Genomic DNA, 19,373 nt, shown 5'->3' on the forward strand with positions numbered 1-19,373 from the left:
TTATGTCTACCACCTGGTCACTTGAGCATCTCATGCTAATGGATCAACCAATAGAGAAAAAAGTTATTATGCTGATGGGAACAATCGTCAGTGGTTACCATGACGAGTAGGGTGATTGCTACACAATGGAGTAAGCAAGGACTGTATCTGGAAACCTGAGAATTCCGTGGAGCCTTTCTTGGTGTTTCCACACCTGGTGACAGTGGTGAACAGGCAACCACAGGAACTATGGCCTGACAAGGACAAAGAGGATCCCTCAGGGAAGATCTGGGTGTCCCTACCAGCAACGAAATCGAGGTCAGCCAAAGTGCTGCCTGAAGGTGGGGAGAATCAAGATTGTCTGCTGAAAGGACAGAGATCATGAATATCAAATATTGCCTCAAGACCAGTAGGGTTTAGAGACTGTTTCCACTAACTACCTTGTATGAAGTCTTTGTGGAGATTTTTGCTGTCTACCGCTCTGCAGGGGCTTTGGTATAGATGGAATTCCAAAGTGAAGGAGACCAGGAGCATATTTGAGTGGTGGGTGGGGTCAACTGTTAATGGCCAGCACGTGTGTGCTATTTCATATTCTTTCAGCCCATCTCTCATCCCAGCTACTGCGGCAGAGACCATTTCCAAGAGGGCGTTAACCAGTCCTGTACAAAGCCTTGTTTCAGGTCTACACTACATTCCTCTTTCTCTTGCCCTGGGCTCCTCAGCATGATGGCATGGCACTGCCGGGGAACTCCCTTGGCACTCAGGCATGTATCACCTGAAATGTGGGAGGTGACGCTTATGGGACCAACAAACAATGGGGACAGAAGCCCCCTCAGTAGGTCCTGTGTGGTGGATGCCCCATGGTGGTATTGAACTTAACAAAAACCCACTGTTTTACTGACTTTTTATCCTTCTCTGTTTCACCCCACCTGCCCTTCCCTTCTGCTCCCCGGGGTCACCTCCCAAGTTGACTGACTTCACACACGCCTCTGTCTTCGACTCTGCTTTGGGGAAACCCAGTCTAGCACATGGATCTTTATAAGAGAGAATGAATTTCCTCTGGCCACCCAGAGCTGCATTCATTCTTAACTTACTTTAGAAACTATTCAGTGGAACTGAGAGGTGATGTGCTTGGATAAGGCAATACCACTTTGGAGAAGTTTAGGCTGGAAGACTTGCCTAGTGCAGACTTTCTGCTTTGTTGGCATCATTGCTAATGGCCCCATTTTTGCCCCCAGTTCTTTTCCTTTTAGGAGTTTGAAATAACACACCCAATTTCTTTGAAACAAATAAGCAAAGCAAAAATCTAGCTAATCTTTTCACATTAACCTTGTTCAGAAGATGCCTGGTAAATTTCCAGAATTTGGTAAATAGCCAGTGAATGAAAGTATTCCCCCTTACCCTTTAGTGGCTGTCATTTATTTTCTTTGCTGTTGTACAGAGTCTTGAAACCTTGTTTTCTTCCCTTGTAATGACAAAAAAGTATTTTCTTTGGCATGGCCCCAGAGTACAAGAGTTAAACTTGCCACTATGTGAAAGAGCTGTATTTGTTTAGAAGTTACTCTAAAGGCCGTGAGAGCAGGTGACCTGGATTATAGGAAGTAGCCCCAGGAAACTCAGAGTATTTTCTTTCCTGTCTTTTTGCCAGGATGCTGATTTTTCTTTGGCCAATAGTAATTTGCAATAAGGTCAGGATTTCTTCTAGTTAGAATTTCATAGGATGTCAGCCACATTGTTTTCTTACAAGCAATTCTTTATCCTTACAAGACTGGGAGAAGAAACATTGAGGGGAAAATGATGTCTTTAGCTTAGGGCTCAAATGGTTCTTGATCATCTTTTCAGGTCAATTTTAGGAGACAAAGAGAAAGGACTAACTACGTACATCCACATCCATCATACTTGAAGAGAGACTACACTGTGTTAAAACACAAAATCAACTTCAAAAGAATATAGCAACTGCCCCCAACGAACTCCTAAAGAAAAAAGTAATTAGAAATGCAAAGCTGTTGTGACCACCTAGAGGGGTGGGATAGGGAGGGTGGGAGGGAGGGAGACGCAAGAGAGAAGAGATATGGGGACATATGTATATGTATAACGGATTCACTTTGTTATAAAGCAGAAACTAACCCACCATTGTAAAGCAATTATACTCCAATAAAGATGTTTTAAAAAAATGCAAAGCTGAAAATCAGGAGGCTCCAGAGTGAACTTAAGGATGGATCTACAGACATTTTAAATAAAAGGTAGCTCACGACATTCAGTGATGAGTGGCCATGTGCTTTCTAAGTCACACAAGGCGAGAAATCCAGATTTCTCAAACTGGAAGGATGGCAGGATTCTCTAACACTGATTGCGGGTTGGGGACCGGGGTTCAGAAAAGATGGGTAGAATCAGCTGCACCTCTGACTATATTCACTATCAAGATTAGGGAATTCCCTGAGTATCATAGACAATATGTAAGAACATTTCTAAATATGAAAGTACATTTTGGTGTTTACCTCATATACTTGAATCTCATGAGAATTAAGAAAGACCACCAAAAAGTCAGAAGCATTTACAGTGGGTTTCTTTTTTTTTTTTTTTTGGCTGTGCCCCGACAGGCATGGGGGATCTTAGTTCCCTGACCAGAGATTGAACCCGTGCCTCCCCACCCAAGCCCCAGCAGTAGAAGGTGGAGTCCTCACCACTGGACCGCCAGGGAAGTCCCTACAGCACAGTTTAAGATGGTGGTTTTACTTGAAGAGTCCCCTTCTTGAATTCTGCTTACAGAATGCACTCTTCTGGTTGTATAAGCCCAGGTTCCTGCCTTCCAGAATTTTTCCCTTATGGAAGTCTCTTTACTTACTTCCAGGACAATTGCTGGTTTCTGCCAAATCACTAGTCAACCTCAATGGTCCTGTTCCACATATGACCTTCAAGATTGTTTATTTTATGTTTCTGCTCCAGGATGCATGTAATCATGTTTTATTTCTGATCAGATTGGCTTTCTATTGATCTTAGGTCTTAAATAGTTCTTTTGTTGGGACTTCCCTAGTGGTCCAGTGGTTAAGACTTTGCCTTCCAATGCAGGGGGTGCGGGTTCGTTCGCTGGTTGGGGAGCTAAGATCCCACATGACTCGTGGCCAAAAAACCAAACCATAAAACAGAAGCAATACTGTAACAAATTCAATAAAGACTTCTTTTTAAAAATGGGTGATTTGGGGCTTCCCTGGTGGCACAGTGGTTGAGAATCTGCCTGCTAATGCAGGGGACACGGGTTCGAGCCCTGGTCTGGGAGGATCCCACATGCTGAGGAGCAACTAGGCCCGTGAGCCACAACTACTGAGCCTGCACGTCTGGAGCCTAAGCTCTGCAACAAGAAAGGCCGCGATAGTGAGAGGCCCGCGCACGCGATGAAGAGTGGCCCCCACTTGCCATAATTAGAGAAAGCCCTCGCACAGAAACGAAGACCCAACGCAGCAAAAATAAATAAATTAATTAATAAACTCCTACCCCAACATCTAAAAAAAAAAACAAAGGGTGATTTTAAAAATATGTATTTCTTTTGTTAATTTATGCCATTTTAATTTGCCTTATTCCCGTCCATGAGACAGGAAAATCATTATGACTTTTATCTTAAGACATGTAAGTTGTAGGGGATTCCCTGGTGGTCCAGTGGTTAGGACTTGGCACTTTCACAGCCAGAGCCCAGGCTCAATCCCTGGTCGGGAACTAAAATCTCCAGGCCCCATGGCGCAGCCAAAAAAAAAAAAAAAGACATGTAAGTTGTAAACAATCTAATAGAAGGTGACCTTAAAAAAACTGGTTTATCTTGCAGAGAACAGAACTTAAGAGGCAAAAAAAAAAAAAAAAAGTGAAATTTCCCAGGTTCAATTCAGACTCTAGGGGATGAAACGTGATGATTGAGTTAACCTAACCATTAATGTCAGCAAGGACCTCTTCAGGAAAAATATATTGCAATTTTAGAGATTCAATACTATAATAATCTTTCTCATTTCACCAGCATGATAGCGCTTTGGCAGCTTAAAGATAGGGCTGGTTCATTAAAGCCAAAGAGCCCTTTAATTTAATGACAAATTCAGTTGAAATATTTTCTAATGTAGAAACAAAATGGCTGGCTGTTTAACAGAACTTTTCATTTTTCAGCTGGAAGTATAGGCCTCTTTTATAGATGCAAAGCTGGAGCAGAATGAAATGACAATCACTTTTTGACAATTATAAAGGTTTCAATCATTCCACTTAATTTCAGTTAAAAGAATGTCAATATTCTCTGAATCTCAAATTATGTTTCTTCTGCCTACCACTTACTTTCTTGGATTGCACAGAAAGAGAAGAGAATCTCCCTATTGATCCTTCCGTTTTGCTGCTTTTTCTCTGTTTTGCATTTTTAGTGTTTGGAAAAACGAAATAGAAAAACCACAAAGCTTACCATTTCCACCAAGGATAAATATAAGAACATCCCAGCAGTAACTGTTAAGATCCAGTTTTGAATACATGGATCCGTGGATACCGAGAGGCCAATATACAGTCCTATGAAGGCAGTTAAAGCACTTATAAAATTCATCAGGATGGCAATCTTAACAGGAAGTCCGGAGCTTAAGAGCACAGCAAAGTCTCCTGAAATTTAAGGGAAAAGAAAATAGAATTATCATTTAACCGATGATGCCTTTGTTCAACTCATGTGCTATTTGTTTCAAATTTCAGCAACTGGGGCCAATTTTATAAGTAAAATTGAATGATCAGTTAATAAAACACTTTCCTATATTTCTCTAGGATTTATAGCCTAACTCATGATACTTTAGGAAGTTACATTTCAAGAGTTCTGTTCCTTTTACTGCTCTGGAAGATAGTATATACAGAGAGAACTGTGACATACTCTTTACTTCCTAATGTCCTGTGACATATTCAACTGAGACGAATGCAAAATAAAGTACTTGCTGCCCTGGGATTTCTGAAGCTTTTTACCTGGAAACTTGCCAGGCAAAATCCCAAGGTAGTAAACATTGTATGGGCTTATTTTTTTTTTACTTAGGCAGGAACTGCTATGGAGAAAGAGAAAATGACTTAAGGAGATTTTTAAATCATGGCAAAAGTTGGTTAGGAAAACAAGTTTTTCCTTTAGAAAATGTTTTACTGCCTTAATGATTATAGAAAAACCACCTTATTCCCTCTACACTTTTCCTCCAAAAGAAGAATGATCTTGTAACCTGAGAGGCTCTATTTCTTAGTTTTGGGATTGAGAAGAGGCTGAAGTTCAATAAAGAGACATAATGGAAAAGAATATAAAAAAGAAATGTCTATGTGTGTATAACTGAGTCAGTTTGCTATGCAGCAGAAATTGACACAACATTGTAAATCAACTAGACTTCAATAAAAAATTTTAAAAAAGCGACAGCCTGGGGACTCAGTTTCCTAGTTCTATTGCATAATTAATCCTATGAACAGGTCTTCAGACATTTTTGCTGGCCTGTTGCAGACTGTCAGCCACCTCTGTTGGGTTTTATCATAGTAGCTAAAATAGGACCATATAATATGGCCCCCAGACCAGGTTATGTCTTAACGGATTCAGGAAGGACCTTGGATAAACTCCTCAGAGAGGAATGGGTCAGTGATGATCAGTGACAGGACTTTGGGCAATAGATACAGAACCCAAGAGGTCAGGGGTGGCCCAAGTGGGCAATGTAAATGTGAAAGTGAGATAAGAAAGAGTGACTGCCAAAAGCCCTCTCTCTAGGGCTCGCGTGTGCCTGGGACCAGCTTCTCCTCTTTCTGGACCTGTTTCAGAAATGTCTATTCCATCTCCTCTTGGTTCCTGGGAGGCAGGATTTGAATTACATGGGTTATTAAGATTATCCAGAAAAAGTGTCTTACATGAATCTGATACCATATGCCTGTCATTTCAATGTTACACTTGGCTTTAGACATTTTGTGTAAATCAGGCTGATGAAACCATGGTTTGGCTTTAATTTAAATGTTATTTTATCTCACTGGCCTGTTTGCTGACATAATGGATCAAAAGTTCTCCTATTAATGTTTTTCCCACATTTAATATGCAGATTTTAAAGTTTTTGCTGAAATTCTTTTTTAAAAAATTTAAAGAATCTTTTTATTATGCCAGTATTTTTATTTATCTTTTAATTTAATTTTTATTTTGTATTGGGGTATAGTTGATTTACAATGTTGTGTTAGTTTCAGTTGTGCAGCAAAGTGGTTCAGTTATACATATACATACATCCATTGTTTTTTAGATTCTTTTCCCATATAGGTTATTACAGAGTATTGAGCAGAGTTCCCTGTGCTATACAGTAGGTCCTTGTAGATTATCTATTTTATAGATAGTAGTGTGTATATCTTAATCCCAACCTCCTAATTTATCCCTTCCCCCCACCTTTAATGACTGTTTCCCATATAGAATTCTCCAGAATCCAAAAAGAGTCACTTCTGGATCCAGGAAATATCATAAAGGGGTCTAATTGAATTCTATCTTGAGGTACAGGAATTTTTTTTCTAGTTCTTTGCTTTTGATGGTTTAAATAAATTATGAACAGAAAGTATTCATCTTTCAATCATGTGGTGGAAAAAGAAGCCTAGTAAACCATGGCTAGCAATATATTATGATTTTCTCAGCAAGCAGGAAGAGTGATTCTACTGTCAGACTTACCCATTTCGTGGGGAATTTCATGACACAAGATAGCAATTGTTGTGGTCACTCCTGACTCGGATGAAGATGAGAAGGCTGCTCCTATGACTAGGCCATCTGCAAAATTATGCAGGCTGTCTCCAACCAGGATCATTACTGCTAACAAGCTAATGGTTTTGCCTAAAGAACCAAAAAAAGGTGTTAGAAGCATTAACAAAGCACTACATAGTTCATGGAATCCTTCAGTTACGACCAACTTTCCCCTCCAGCCTCGACATTCTTAAATTGCACCAGATTAAGTAACTCCACTTTGTCTCAGCTTTCAAAATAGGTCAGGACCGGAGATGCGAATATGGCAACCGATATGGCACACTTGGATTTATGGTCACCATTTTTCTAATGGGTCTGACTAATTATGAGATAAGTTAGGGCATTCGCTCTTCTATCCTCCTGTTCAGCTGTGCCAAAAGAAGATAAAAATAACACTGGTATAACTTTCCAAAATACATTCGATGACCTTTCCACATAATGTCTTTTGTGAAGCATTTTTAAATAATTTAAGACCCTCGGAGCAGAATGCCATTAAAATGGAGTCTATTTTCTGAAACTGTCCCCTGAGTCAGACTGCCCCTCGTGTCAGTCTCCTGGAGTCAACTGTCAACCTCCTGCCACTCTGTGATCGTTCCCCTTTCTGGTTGGTGCTAACCACCCTCCTCTACTGCCTCCTTCACTCCCCAAATGTGACCACGGCAGAACCGCTTCCATCCCTTCCGATCCCAAAGTTAGCTTTGGAACATTTACTGAATGTTCTGTCTTTCTGACTAGACCAACTAGATGTTGAATAAAATAAAGAGAAGCTGTCTTCATGCGGTTCTATTACATTATATACATTAGGTGATTAGTAGACAGCCAATGAAATAAACTGGACCATAATGGGTTTAATTAATGAAATAATTAGATCACAGTTGGGTTCAACTTTTTGATGGACAGAATTTCTGTTTTCAAAAACCTAAAACTGTGCATTAGTATTATGGGTTGGAGCCATTAACAAATACAAAAAGTATTCCAGGGATAACACATATTCTGACAGTGAACTACCTAGGTATACCATTTGATAAGAACAGCCATTAAAATCAATTGCTTTAGTCTAATTACTCAGTTGATGTATACTGTGTGACAGGTGTTGGGAGTTGCTATTGTTACTATCAGAACTGCCCACAATATTCTAATAACTGGACACTCAATAAAAATAGGAAGAGGTTACCTTCCGGTTTCTGTTACCTGGTCTAAGACTGTGGAGGGACTGTATTGTAAATATGGTTTACTGGGGGGATATGATTTGACTTATTTCATAGCCCACACTGTGAAATAAGGAACTTCAGTAAACAGCAGATCTAGCCCAGACTGTCAGCCAGGAGATAAGTGTATTGCCTGTGTTGGAAAGACATGCCATGCATTTTACATCTCAAAATCATGCTTTATTTAGAACCATCACGGTGAGACTCAGTTCTATCGTTCTGGTGGTTTCCTAATTCATTTCATTCTTTAACAAAAATGAGAAGATTTTAAGCAACAGTCATAAAAATACAGAATAAATATCAAAGTATTGAATTCAGAGAGTTCTTACTGGCATTGCCTGGAAGCTATCTGAGCCTAAAAATGCAAACAGGTCACTCAGCTGTTCCTGCCAATTTTCAGAAGTAAAGCTCTTCTTTGTGGAAATAAAATCAAATAATTTAAAGTAATCCATGTGACAACATTGCAGCATACAAGTAAATTGTGATTTCCAATCCATGCCTGTGTGTATGCCTACATACAGTTTTGATATTAACAGCATATATTTGGATGGATTTATACTTTATACTTTACTTTACCCAATTTATACTTTGCCAAGAAACACTGCAGCCTATTTTTGTTGCCTATTATTTTGTTATCTCTGATGATGGGTTTCTAAATGTCAGATCATGGCTATGTAACAAGCCACAAGGCAAATATACATATTTGCATATAAACAACAAGGAGCACATTGTGCATGTTGTTTAAGACAATTGAAACATTACTCAGTGGAAGATAAGACAAGCGTTCACTGGCAGATCAATGTATTCGTTACAGAACTATCAATAATATTTTACCTTTCCTTCGGTACATGGACGTCATTTTGAGTTCCACATTTCTGACTTAGCAGAGGTTTTCCATGGTAATGCCCAGGCTGGACCTTGTATCACGCTGCTTTTTGTTTATTTAAATCAGACTGTGGATAGGACTTTCACGTCCTGAGTTCCACCAATGAGGTAATATGCAACAAGTAATCAAATATTTGAAGCTAATTCAATATGTCCCTGGCAAAAGGGGCAGTTGCATAACTGAATTTGGATTTGTGCCCTAATCATTCTGTATGCCAAGACTGATACCTGAAGTAGAAAGATACGAGGTCTACAAACTATTTGAATACGACCATCATTATTACTCCCACTTCCATTATTACAGCCACTCTCTGCTCCTAATTGGACTAGGTGTAGCCTTCTTTCCGCTTCCTTTCTTCTCAAAACAAATACAAAGAAATGTCTCTGCTATACTTTCTAGGTGCCAGGCCTTCTAAAATTTCTCCTGGGACTAAATATTTAGAAGGAAAAATATCACTACCAATGTCCTGAAAAAAGAATTGGACAGACTACGTAATTACATATTTTGAATCGTATAAACAAATTACGGGCGTGAAAATATCAAACACACTCAGAACAGTGATTGTTACCACCTTGTTTGTTCTTATTAGCATTTATATCCTCAACCACATTGCAACCTAGGGATAAAGACCATTCCTAATTTTATTCCCCAGTGCAATCACAGTGCCTAAAACATCCTCAAACATTTTTTAAATTCATTTACTTTGTTTATTTATTATTTTTGGCTGCGTTGGGTCTTCGTTGCTGTGCGTGGGCTTTCTCTAGTTGCAGTGAGCGGGCTACTCTTTGTTGCGGTGCACGGGCTTCTCATTGTGGTGGCTTCTCTTGTTGCAGAGCACAGGCTCTAGGTACGTGGGCTTCAATAGTTGTGGTTCGCGGGCTTTAGAGCACAGGCTCAGTAGTTGTGGTGCACAGGCCTAGTTGCTCCGCGGCATGTGGGATCTTCCTGGACCAGGGTTCGAACCCGTGTCCCCTGCATTGGCAGGTGGGTTCTTAACCACTGCGCCACCCAAGAAGCCCAAACATTTCTTGAATGAATGAAAGAATGTGAAAAAATACAGGGATCTATGCCTGAATGAATGATCACAAGGAAATTGTTGCTGCATTAGCATTTCTTAGTCCCTCAATGTTAGAGTTTAGTAGCTATGTAGTCCTGGGCAGTGACTTACCCTCTCTAATGACTGGTCTCTTCGTTTGTGTAATTTGAATATTAATTATTCTTACTTCAGTAAAGTGTAGGAGGATTAAATGAGATAATCCATGTCACGTGTTTAGCATTGTACCTGGCATATAATAAGTATTCAATAAATACCTCTTTTTCTTCTCAGGTAACTAACTTATTCTGATAGAATGGGCATAACTAATCGTGACTGCTTAACATTAAACTATTGAGAAGTGTGTTTACAAAAGAGTAATATCAGCTAGAAAAATGGGGCAAGGATTCAGGAGCAACTGATGAAAACCAACACAGACCTTTAAAAAAAAAAGTTCTAAGAATTATTCAGAAGTATGAGCAAAAGGGAATAAAGTCCTAACCAAGATTGGTTAATCAAATTCAGAAATAGGGAAAATTATAGAAAGAAGAAGACTGGATGCAAATTATACAAACAAATGAGTTATAGCATAAGATGTGAATAACGAGATAGCACTGATTTGAACTCTACCATGTTAATGACAATATCATAAATGAGATAGACATTTGTGATGAATTATCAGTAGACTGTGATAGAAGACAAAAAAACAGTACTGTCTCCAGACTTCATGGGAAGTAAAAGGCTCAAATCATGTAAGCAGGATTTTAAAAGAGCCTTGATAACCACGTAAGTATTTATGCTAATCAAAGTTTCCAGAGGATCAGTTTTAAGCCATTGGGGAAAACATTTTTAAAGAATGAAGTAACACTGATATTAATGTGTAGTAGGTTTCAAAGACTGATAGGAATGAGCCCTTATTAAAAATTTCATTGCAAAAGTTTTAATAATGAAATACATAGCCAATATGAAATTTATATGGTTTTCACATATTTATTTCAAAACAGATATAACCTCTTTCTATGGCACTTTCTATATTTAATGTTTGGATTTTTAAAATTGGTACTCACATTTTCTGTTGGGGGCGTTCAGACTGCCTATAGGAATTTCAGCTGCCTGTGCATCTTCTGGGCCTTTCTATTTTAAATTAAAAAATAAAATATGAATGATAAGCAATAGCCATCATTTTATCGAAAAATGAAACATGAAGAGTTATGTTGATTATCAAAAGACATTTTGATCCTCTGGAGTATATTAGAACTTTTCAATTTCAAAGACAAACACAGAAGGTAGAGCCACGAGTCTGCAAGCAAGTGTTTCCCACTATCTACATGTAGATGGAAATAGCACTCTTACATAGCTCAGAGTCTTCCATAGAGAGCTAGAGGCTACTTAGATAGTCTGTAATTCATTATTAAATTATGGAAGTCTTTATGAAACCCAAAAGCCATAGGAAAAAAAAATGATTCTTGATCCTTGACCTCAGTTGGCCCTGTTCCTGTACAGTAGACTGTGGATCTGGAATTCTCTTCTGATCTTTAAGTAGACTGTGGAGAAGAAACCATTGCAAACCTAACACTTCATTTCATTCATCGTAGCATAAGATGCTGTTTCTGTTGCGTTTCAAGTCAGGAAACAAAACAAAACAAAACAAAACTTGCTGACTAAGAAAGGAGATCAACAAACTTACAAAAGAATACAATTTGAAAAGATTTTTCATCCTTTCACATGACAGGAAGGTGAGATTTTGGAATTGACTTCTACAAGTTGAGATGATATGATTTTATTTCAGAGACTGACTCATGGTTCAATTTCAGGAAAGACACTTTCCCTCCCTAGGCCTAAGATTCTTGTTCTATTGTGTGAAAAGAATACTTCTTATCTGTCTATGGAACATGTCCTTTTAGAAGCATATTCCTATCACCCAAAATTGTGGAAACTTTGAGACAAATTTAATGTGAGACATAAGCATCTTTATTTTTAATGTAAACAGAGAAAGTAAACTTAACATTCACATGTTAGAATAACAGCAGTTATTCAAAAGATGTAACGATAGGCTATCTTTGGAGAAGGGTGGCTGAGAAGGTAGGATCTGAAGGATACAGGATTAGAAGAGGTAGACAGGCCTCTTGCCTGAAATTGGTGGATCTAGAAACAAAAGAAAAATGTGGGGTTTTTAAAAATTACATTATATCAAAAGCCTGATTAAGATCAAAAGACTATTAAAAGACAGGAGTTCAGACATTTATTCCAGGATTTTTTTTTTCCCAAAAAGCTATATATTGTCACAGTATGTAAAGGAATTTAGAGGCAAATATCTAAAACTCCTTTGATGACTGGAAAGATTTGTGAGTTCCTCTTCCTTAAAAAATTTCCTTAAAAAACAGGAAATTCGGGGCTTCCCTGGTGGCGCAGTGGTTGAGAGTCCACCTGCCGACCACACGCCGCGGAGCGGCTGGGCCTGCGCGTCTGGAGCCTGTGCTCCGCAAGGGGAGAGGCCACAACAGTGAGAGTACCGTGCACCGGGGGGAAAAAAAAAACAAACCTTGTAAACAGAGTGATTAAGGATATGTTTATTATGTCAATCTGATCCACGTGGGTTTCAAAGAGGTGCAGAGAGGAGTGGCTTGAATCTGTGGAAAATGCATTTTACCCTTGAAAACAGCTTTCAGGTGTTTGGCAAAGTTTTCCAAATAGGATTTATCATGATCAAGAATAGGCAAATCAGGAGTGGATTCTATTAATACTTATCTAGCCCACTGATTCTCATCTATTTATCAAGGAATAAAGGAAAGAAGGTAATCAAATCAGTAGAATACTTCAGGTCAGTAACCTACCAACTGGATAGTTGAAGCAGATTTGCCTCTGCCTGACTGGTCACTTAATTCAGTGTTGAATGGAAGATGGCGGGAATGTCCCATGTGCCCATGAACCAGTGACATGCCCTGCTGGATGAGGATGGTTTAAAATTAGTGCTGAAGCCAGAAGAACACAGGTGCAGCCTTTGCTAATTCCACAGTTCTATTTAACATTTTGCTTATTGGCCAAAGGGGTGGATGACACCAAAAGGGTACTAGGAGAATTTCATCAGGATAAATACTTGCTAAAATGAATGTTTTAGGGCATAGGACTGCCCTAAAACATCATGCATAGTCTAAATGCTTTAAGAATGCAACCGCAAATTTGGGGTTAGCAGATGCAAACTAATATATATAGTATGGATAAACAACAAGGTCCTACTGTATAGCACAGGGAACTATATTCAATATCCTGTGATAAACCATAATGGGAAAGAATAGAAAAAAGAATACATGTATGTATAACTGAGTTACTTTGCTGTACAGCAGAAATTAATACATTGTAAATCAATTATTCTTCAATAAAAAAAAAGAATGCAACCTCAAAAATTCTAGTCATGATTTACAAAGGCATGAATGGTGGTGATTTTATATTGTCTTTTTATTTACTGCAAAATTAAATTTTGAGTTCTTTCCGATGGAGATACCAAAAGGATGATCATTGAAACCGTACTGTACCCTATAACTACTAAATGAATATCTCCAGAAAGATAGTCACCAATTAAAGTACTTGTAGCTTCTAAAATATTTGCATTTCTTTTCTTTTACACAATATCATGAATCTTAAAATTATGTTCTTAAAACTCTTTTAAGTTCCCTGACAACTCCAAGGACCATCTGAAAAAAATATAATTTTTGAATGTTCAGAATTTATTTCACTCATTTCCATCTGGTTACATTTCTAATTATTATGCATAAGTTGATATGTTGGCTTTCTGAATTAGTTTTTCCAGTCCATGAATGCTAGTCTATTGTGTATAAATGGGGATCTTATTATTGCCTTTAATGCTTAGTTAGATTAGAACTCTTTTTGTGGAGGTTAAGTTCCTAAATTTTTAGAGAAAGTGGGATTCCTAAGTTTTTAAGAAAGTGTTGGGATTGAAACTGTCATTCCTAATTCCTGAATTACTATAGTACCCTAGCTTGGGCCCCAGGCCAAAGAACAACCCTGATTCATTAAAACAGAAAAAATTTCTACAGAATTTTGTTTAAAACCTATTTATTGTGAAAAGTTTCAAATATACAAAAAAGCTAAAAGAACTCTGATGTCAACACTCAGATATTCACTCCCTAGATCCTAGGATTGACATTTTATTACACCTATTTTACCACCCATCTATCTATCTACCATCCTTCTATCCATCCATAAACCACCTTATTTTTGATGCATGAGATAGAATTTTTGAATAAATTTAGGGGGGATAATAAACAACAAGTGCTGATATTTTAAAAGATAGTAGTCTTTTAAAAGACTTTTAAAAGATAGTATACCAAAATGTTCATTGCAGCTCTATTTACAATAGCCAGGACATGGAAGCAACCTAAATGTCCATCGACAGATGAATGGATAAAGAAGATTTGGCACATATATACAATGGAATATTACTCAGCCATAAAAAGAAATGAAATTGAGTCATTTGTAGTGAGGTGGATGGACCTAGAGTCTGTCATACAGAGTGAAGTAAGTCAGAAAGAGAAAAACATGCTAACACATATAAATGGAATCTAAAAAAAAAAAAAAAAGGTCATGAAGAACCTAGGGGCAAGACGGGAATAAAGACACAGACCTACTAGATAATGGACTTGAGGATACTGGGAGAGGGAAGGGTAAGCTGGGACAAAGTGAGAGAGTGGCATGGACATATATACAGTACCAAACGTAAGGTAGATAGATAGTGGGAAGCAGCCACATAGCACAGGGAGATCAGCTCAGTGCTTTGTGACCACTTAGGGGGTGGGATAGGGAGGGTGGGAGGGAGGGAGATGCAAGAGGGAAGAGATATGGGAACATATGTATGTGTATAACTGATTCACTTTGTTATAAAGCAGAAACTAACACACCATTGTAAAGTAATTATACTCCAATAAAGACGTTTAAAAAAAATACCAATAGCATCAGTTACTCAAGGAAAATGACTATAACATATATTGCTTCTGCTTATACCTACAATACCTAATTAATAGAAATTAATAAAGACTTGTTTTCTGAGTAAAAACAAAAAAAGATAGTAGTGTTTGCTTGTTTAAAAGTTTGTTTAAAAGTCTTTTAAAAGATAGTAGTGTTTGCCCAGAGTACAAGCATTTTATAGTATGTGAACGGGAAGAAAGTCAGGGAATAAGTAGAAAACCATGAAGACTGCAGAATCCCAGGACTTTGTAGGGAAAGTTTATTTTAGTCTCCTGGAGCTTTTTGTTTGTTTGTTTGTTTTTTACAAGCATTTATGTTCAAAACTGTTCATCTATTTTCTTATAGGGTAATATATAAGAGCAAAAAGAAACAAAATCTAAAAATAAGCCACACTGCATTTTACATTTCATCATATATGTAGAAATTGATCAAATGCAGGCACAATGAAAGCAATTATTCAAGCTGAAAAAAAGATTTGCTGGAATTCCCACTCCTGAGCTTCTTGTTTGCATAATTTTAAATGTCCTTAAGATAGAAAACGATGCATAATTTTTGGAATTTTCAAAGTTTTTGTTTGCTTGTTCATTTGTTTTGGGTTAAGAAAGATACCCAAGGGCTTCCCTGGTGGCGCAGTGGTTGAGAGTCCGCCTGCCGATGCAGGGGACGCGGGTTCGTGCCCCGGTCTGGGAGGATCCCACATGCCGCGGAGCGGCTGGGCCCGTGAGCCATGGCCGCTGAGCCTGCGCGTCCGGAGCCTGTGCTCCGCGACGGGAGAGGCCACAGCAGTGAGAGGCCCGCGTACCGCAAAAAAAAAAAAAAAAAAAAAAAAAAAAAAGAAAGATACCCAAAACACAGATTGGTAGCTAGGCCTTTAAACCCCTTCATTCTCAGACATGAAATATTCTCCTGTTTCTAAACTAGCCAGGGAGGTCAAAAAGGAGGCTGTAATAAGTATAGTAATGGGCCAGCAACAGATGTTTGAAAAATTAATAATCATGCTTATAGGGAAGCTCTCAGTCAGAATGATCTGTGTGTCCTAGAAATCGGAGTCCCATCCCTTAAATAGACAACCTCATGAAGATGTTAATTACTTTTGAACAAGTATTTCTGAAATAAAAGACAAATATCATGAAGCCCTAACATAAAAGATAAATAAAATTTAAAATATACCTCAGCACTTGGTGATACAAGAAGAATAAAACATTTTTCTATTAAGAAAAATCCATGGATGCCTCCAATTAATCCCAACAGTTTCCAAATATGGCCCTTGTTTTCATGGAAATGCCCAAACTCTGAGGCTTCCTGCTTATGTAAACCAAGAACCTAAAAAGAGACAGAAAGAAATAACTTTTGATGACTTAAATATTATTTAGTAGGTCCATTGTTGAAAATATATTCAATTTCCATTCTGGGGAACCCCATGACAACACCTGAATTCATTCAAAGCCCAGTTTGCTTTTAGATGTATGAATACTTCCACTATATGATTTAATCAGGGCCAAATAAGATGTGTAAAAAGAAAGGAGAGCTTTGAAAAGCTGCTGCTAATGAGTAGACTAAAGCCTAAGCTTATTTCAGCAAGTGGCCTAAATTCTCATACATTCTCAGTCCTTTAGCTGAATTTTTTCCCAGTTCAATCCATCCCAATTTGCACAGCAAAGCTTTATAACAAATCAATGTTTTCTATATCCAGAACAAATATAAAGATACATTTCATCCAGGGTTTATTCACCCCATGCCCCATAGCAATTAAAGAGAACTTTTAATAAATGTTCCAATAAGTAAGAAATCCACCTGGAGGACTTTTTCCATTGAGGGCATCCTGTATGCCCAGCCAGACTGTCAGCAATCCGGGACACAAAAGGATACTAGAAAAGCACTAGGAAGTTTCCTCTAGTTGACTCATCCCACTGGTTGTCTCATACATTTGTCGACCTCATGATTTCTTGTGAGCTAGTAAATCATAATGTATCATATTCCCTCCCCAGGAGAAGACAGTTTGGGAAATATTGTGGTTTCCATATTTAGGATATTACTAACCATTAAATTTAGAAAAGGGAAAAATTATATGTGTATATGTTCATATAAATAGTGTATAGATATTTATGTACATATGCATATACATATTGATACATATGTATGCATATGTATACATATGTGAGTATATGTATGGATCTCCATATACACATTGAGTGTATGGACATAACTAAAGACATATACACATTAGTCCACTTTTTCTTTTGGTAAAGACTTAAAAGGACAGGCACCTAATATTTGGAATTACCATTATGTCACAAAACAGAGGATGTCACATCAGAAAAGAAACCAGAGGAAAACCTCACAGTTTCAGAATAAAATGTACATCTTCAAGTTGAATCAATGCAGCTAGTTAAAAGAGGAAATCGTGACAGTGGGATTTTTTCTCATTTCTGTGCAGACCTTTAAACACTTGCCTTGCATCACATTCAGGAACCACTGATTTTTCTAGCTTTCCACCACACCTGTACGGCATCTATCTTCCTCTTCCCAATAACTTATGTCCTCCTCTCTTTCCTCAAGTAAAGCAACTGCCTTCTCAGTGAAACCCAGCTAAGTTCCCCTCTGTAAATATGTCTCTATAGGGCCGGTGGACAGTCCCACTCCCCACAACGTCCAACCCTGCTGCCTTGGGCTGTGTACTCTCCCACTCGGGGAGACCCAGGCAGCCTTAAGATCCTGTTGTTATTTCCCAGGATCCTGGGCAATGAACAGCTCTGCACCCACTGCAGTGACCTAGAAACAGGCTTCGGCCACCGCCTCAAGCCAGTAAGCCCTGAAATATTTCCTGAAACTTAGATTATAAGGGAAATTAAAACTAATAATGGTTTGTTTCATTTCTCCAATGCTCACTTTGCAATTTTCAGAACACGTAATAATTTTTGAGCCTCTAAGCAACAAGAGGGACCCTGCAGGAAATTGCCAGAGGCTTGTGGAAAATTTTAACATCTCAGACTTTGTGAGAGGTGGGGGAAATCACTGGCTCATCATTATCCATCATGAGAGATTTCAGAAGGAATACATAACCTCATCTGAAGAACTTTCTCCCTGAACTCTTTTGCATCTCTGGTTCTAATCCTTTCATCTCTGACAAATAAAGAGCTCCGAAGACTTCAGCAAAGAGCCAGCTCCCTGGAGATTGCATGTTTCTTAAAGGAAATCTAGACGCTAATAGTTGGGCAAGAAAGAGAAATTCATTTTGATGGTTCAAACAAAGAGAGGTTAATGGTGGTGCTATGACAGAGGTGTGGGCAGGTGTCAAGGGTATGAACGAGGGATAATGAGACACCTGTAAACTGGCCACCCCAGGGAACCATTATCACTCTTAGGGCTGAAAGGGCAAAGGGCGAAGGTTGGAAATAACAACCGAAGCTCAATTACTGAAGCTCAGTGGGAGATGAAGTTAGGGAGGAGGCCTCCTGCAGGAGGTGTATTTCTGCGGGGAATCAGCTGCTTCTAGAGCCAGTGCTGGAGGGAGGGAGCAGGAAAGAGATACCCCTGCCACTCTCTCCTCCTGCCCTGGCTTTTCTGTTGTGCACCCCCTGGGGGAACTCAAACAACAATCCAGCCTGCAAGGGAGCTGAGGGGGTGCAATCTTCAGGGGCAGAAAAGACAGCAGAGAAGAGCAGAGCGTGGATCTGAGGAGGGTTGGGGCCACCGGAGAGAAACCAGTACATCTTATAGCCCATTCGTTCTTATTTATAGATACATACACTTCCTGAAGTTTTGTTAATAGGAATCCATATCTGATCACATCGTTTTCAATTTCAAAAGTAAGAATAACCTGGTGGATCTAACGATTAATCTCTTTTCTCCTACAAGGGCTTTGGGGAAATAATACTGATCATCAAGGAAAACACTGGCCACTGTATCTATGCATCCACGTCACTGTGAAATTCGGCATAAACACCTCCAGTGGCACAAAGTAAAGAGAAATTCGAAACACTCCATCTGAAACGGAAAATAGCCGCTTACCTGAGGAATCAGATGGAACAGAGCGTCCCCAGAAAGGGTCCCAACAGCCAGACCCACAAACAGCTGTAAAACGAGCCTATAGCTCTCCTCGCAGCAGTGGAAGAGGAGCAGGGTCGTCCCGAGCATGGAGCCCAGCGTGAGCAGCGTCACTGCCATGGTGCTGTAGACATATTCTGAGCCAAAAAGGAGATGGCAAAACAGTCAGAGCCCCTGTGAGGGCCTCTGCCAGGGAACATGCTAGAAGAATCCAGCCTATACTATAACGGATAGGGATACAAAATTGTTTTGTGAGTGCTATATTGCGTCAAAGGTTTCAAAGTGGGCTTCCCTGGTGGCGCAGTGGTTGAGAGTCCGCCTGCCGATGCAGAGGACACGGGTTCGTGCCCCGGTCTGGGAGGATCTCACATGCCGCGGAGCGGCTGGGCCCGTGAGCCATGGCCGCTGAGCCTGCGCATCCGGAGCCTGTGCTCCGCAACGGGAGAGGACACAACAGTGAGAGGCCCGCGAAGGTTTCAAGGCTTTAATTTGTAAGGAAAAGAATGA

At 39.1% G+C, this 19,373-nt stretch overlaps 1 protein-coding gene across 1 annotated transcript in view; it reads right to left on the reverse strand.

Moving 5' to 3' along the window:
• Positions 1-19,373, reverse strand: part of SLC39A12 (solute carrier family 39 member 12) — a 75,257-nt gene that overhangs the window by 18,884 nt on the left and 37,000 nt on the right. The window contains exons 7-12 of the mRNA XM_081229493.1: positions 18,831-19,003; positions 15,990-16,142; positions 12,671-12,781; positions 10,904-10,970; positions 6,641-6,799; positions 4,409-4,596 (exon numbers count right to left, since the gene is read on the reverse strand). Of these exons, the coding sequence (XP_081085619.1) occupies positions 4,409-4,596; positions 6,641-6,799; positions 10,904-10,970; positions 12,671-12,781; positions 15,990-16,142; positions 18,831-19,003 (851 nt within the window). The remainder of the gene's footprint in view (positions 1-4,408; positions 4,597-6,640; positions 6,800-10,903; positions 10,971-12,670; positions 12,782-15,989; positions 16,143-18,830; positions 19,004-19,373) is intronic.

Source organism: Mesoplodon bidens (assembly GCF_964165515.1).
Source record: "Mesoplodon bidens genome assembly, chromosome: 3".
Classification (NCBI taxonomy): domain Eukaryota; kingdom Metazoa; phylum Chordata; class Mammalia; order Artiodactyla; family Ziphiidae; genus Mesoplodon; species Mesoplodon bidens.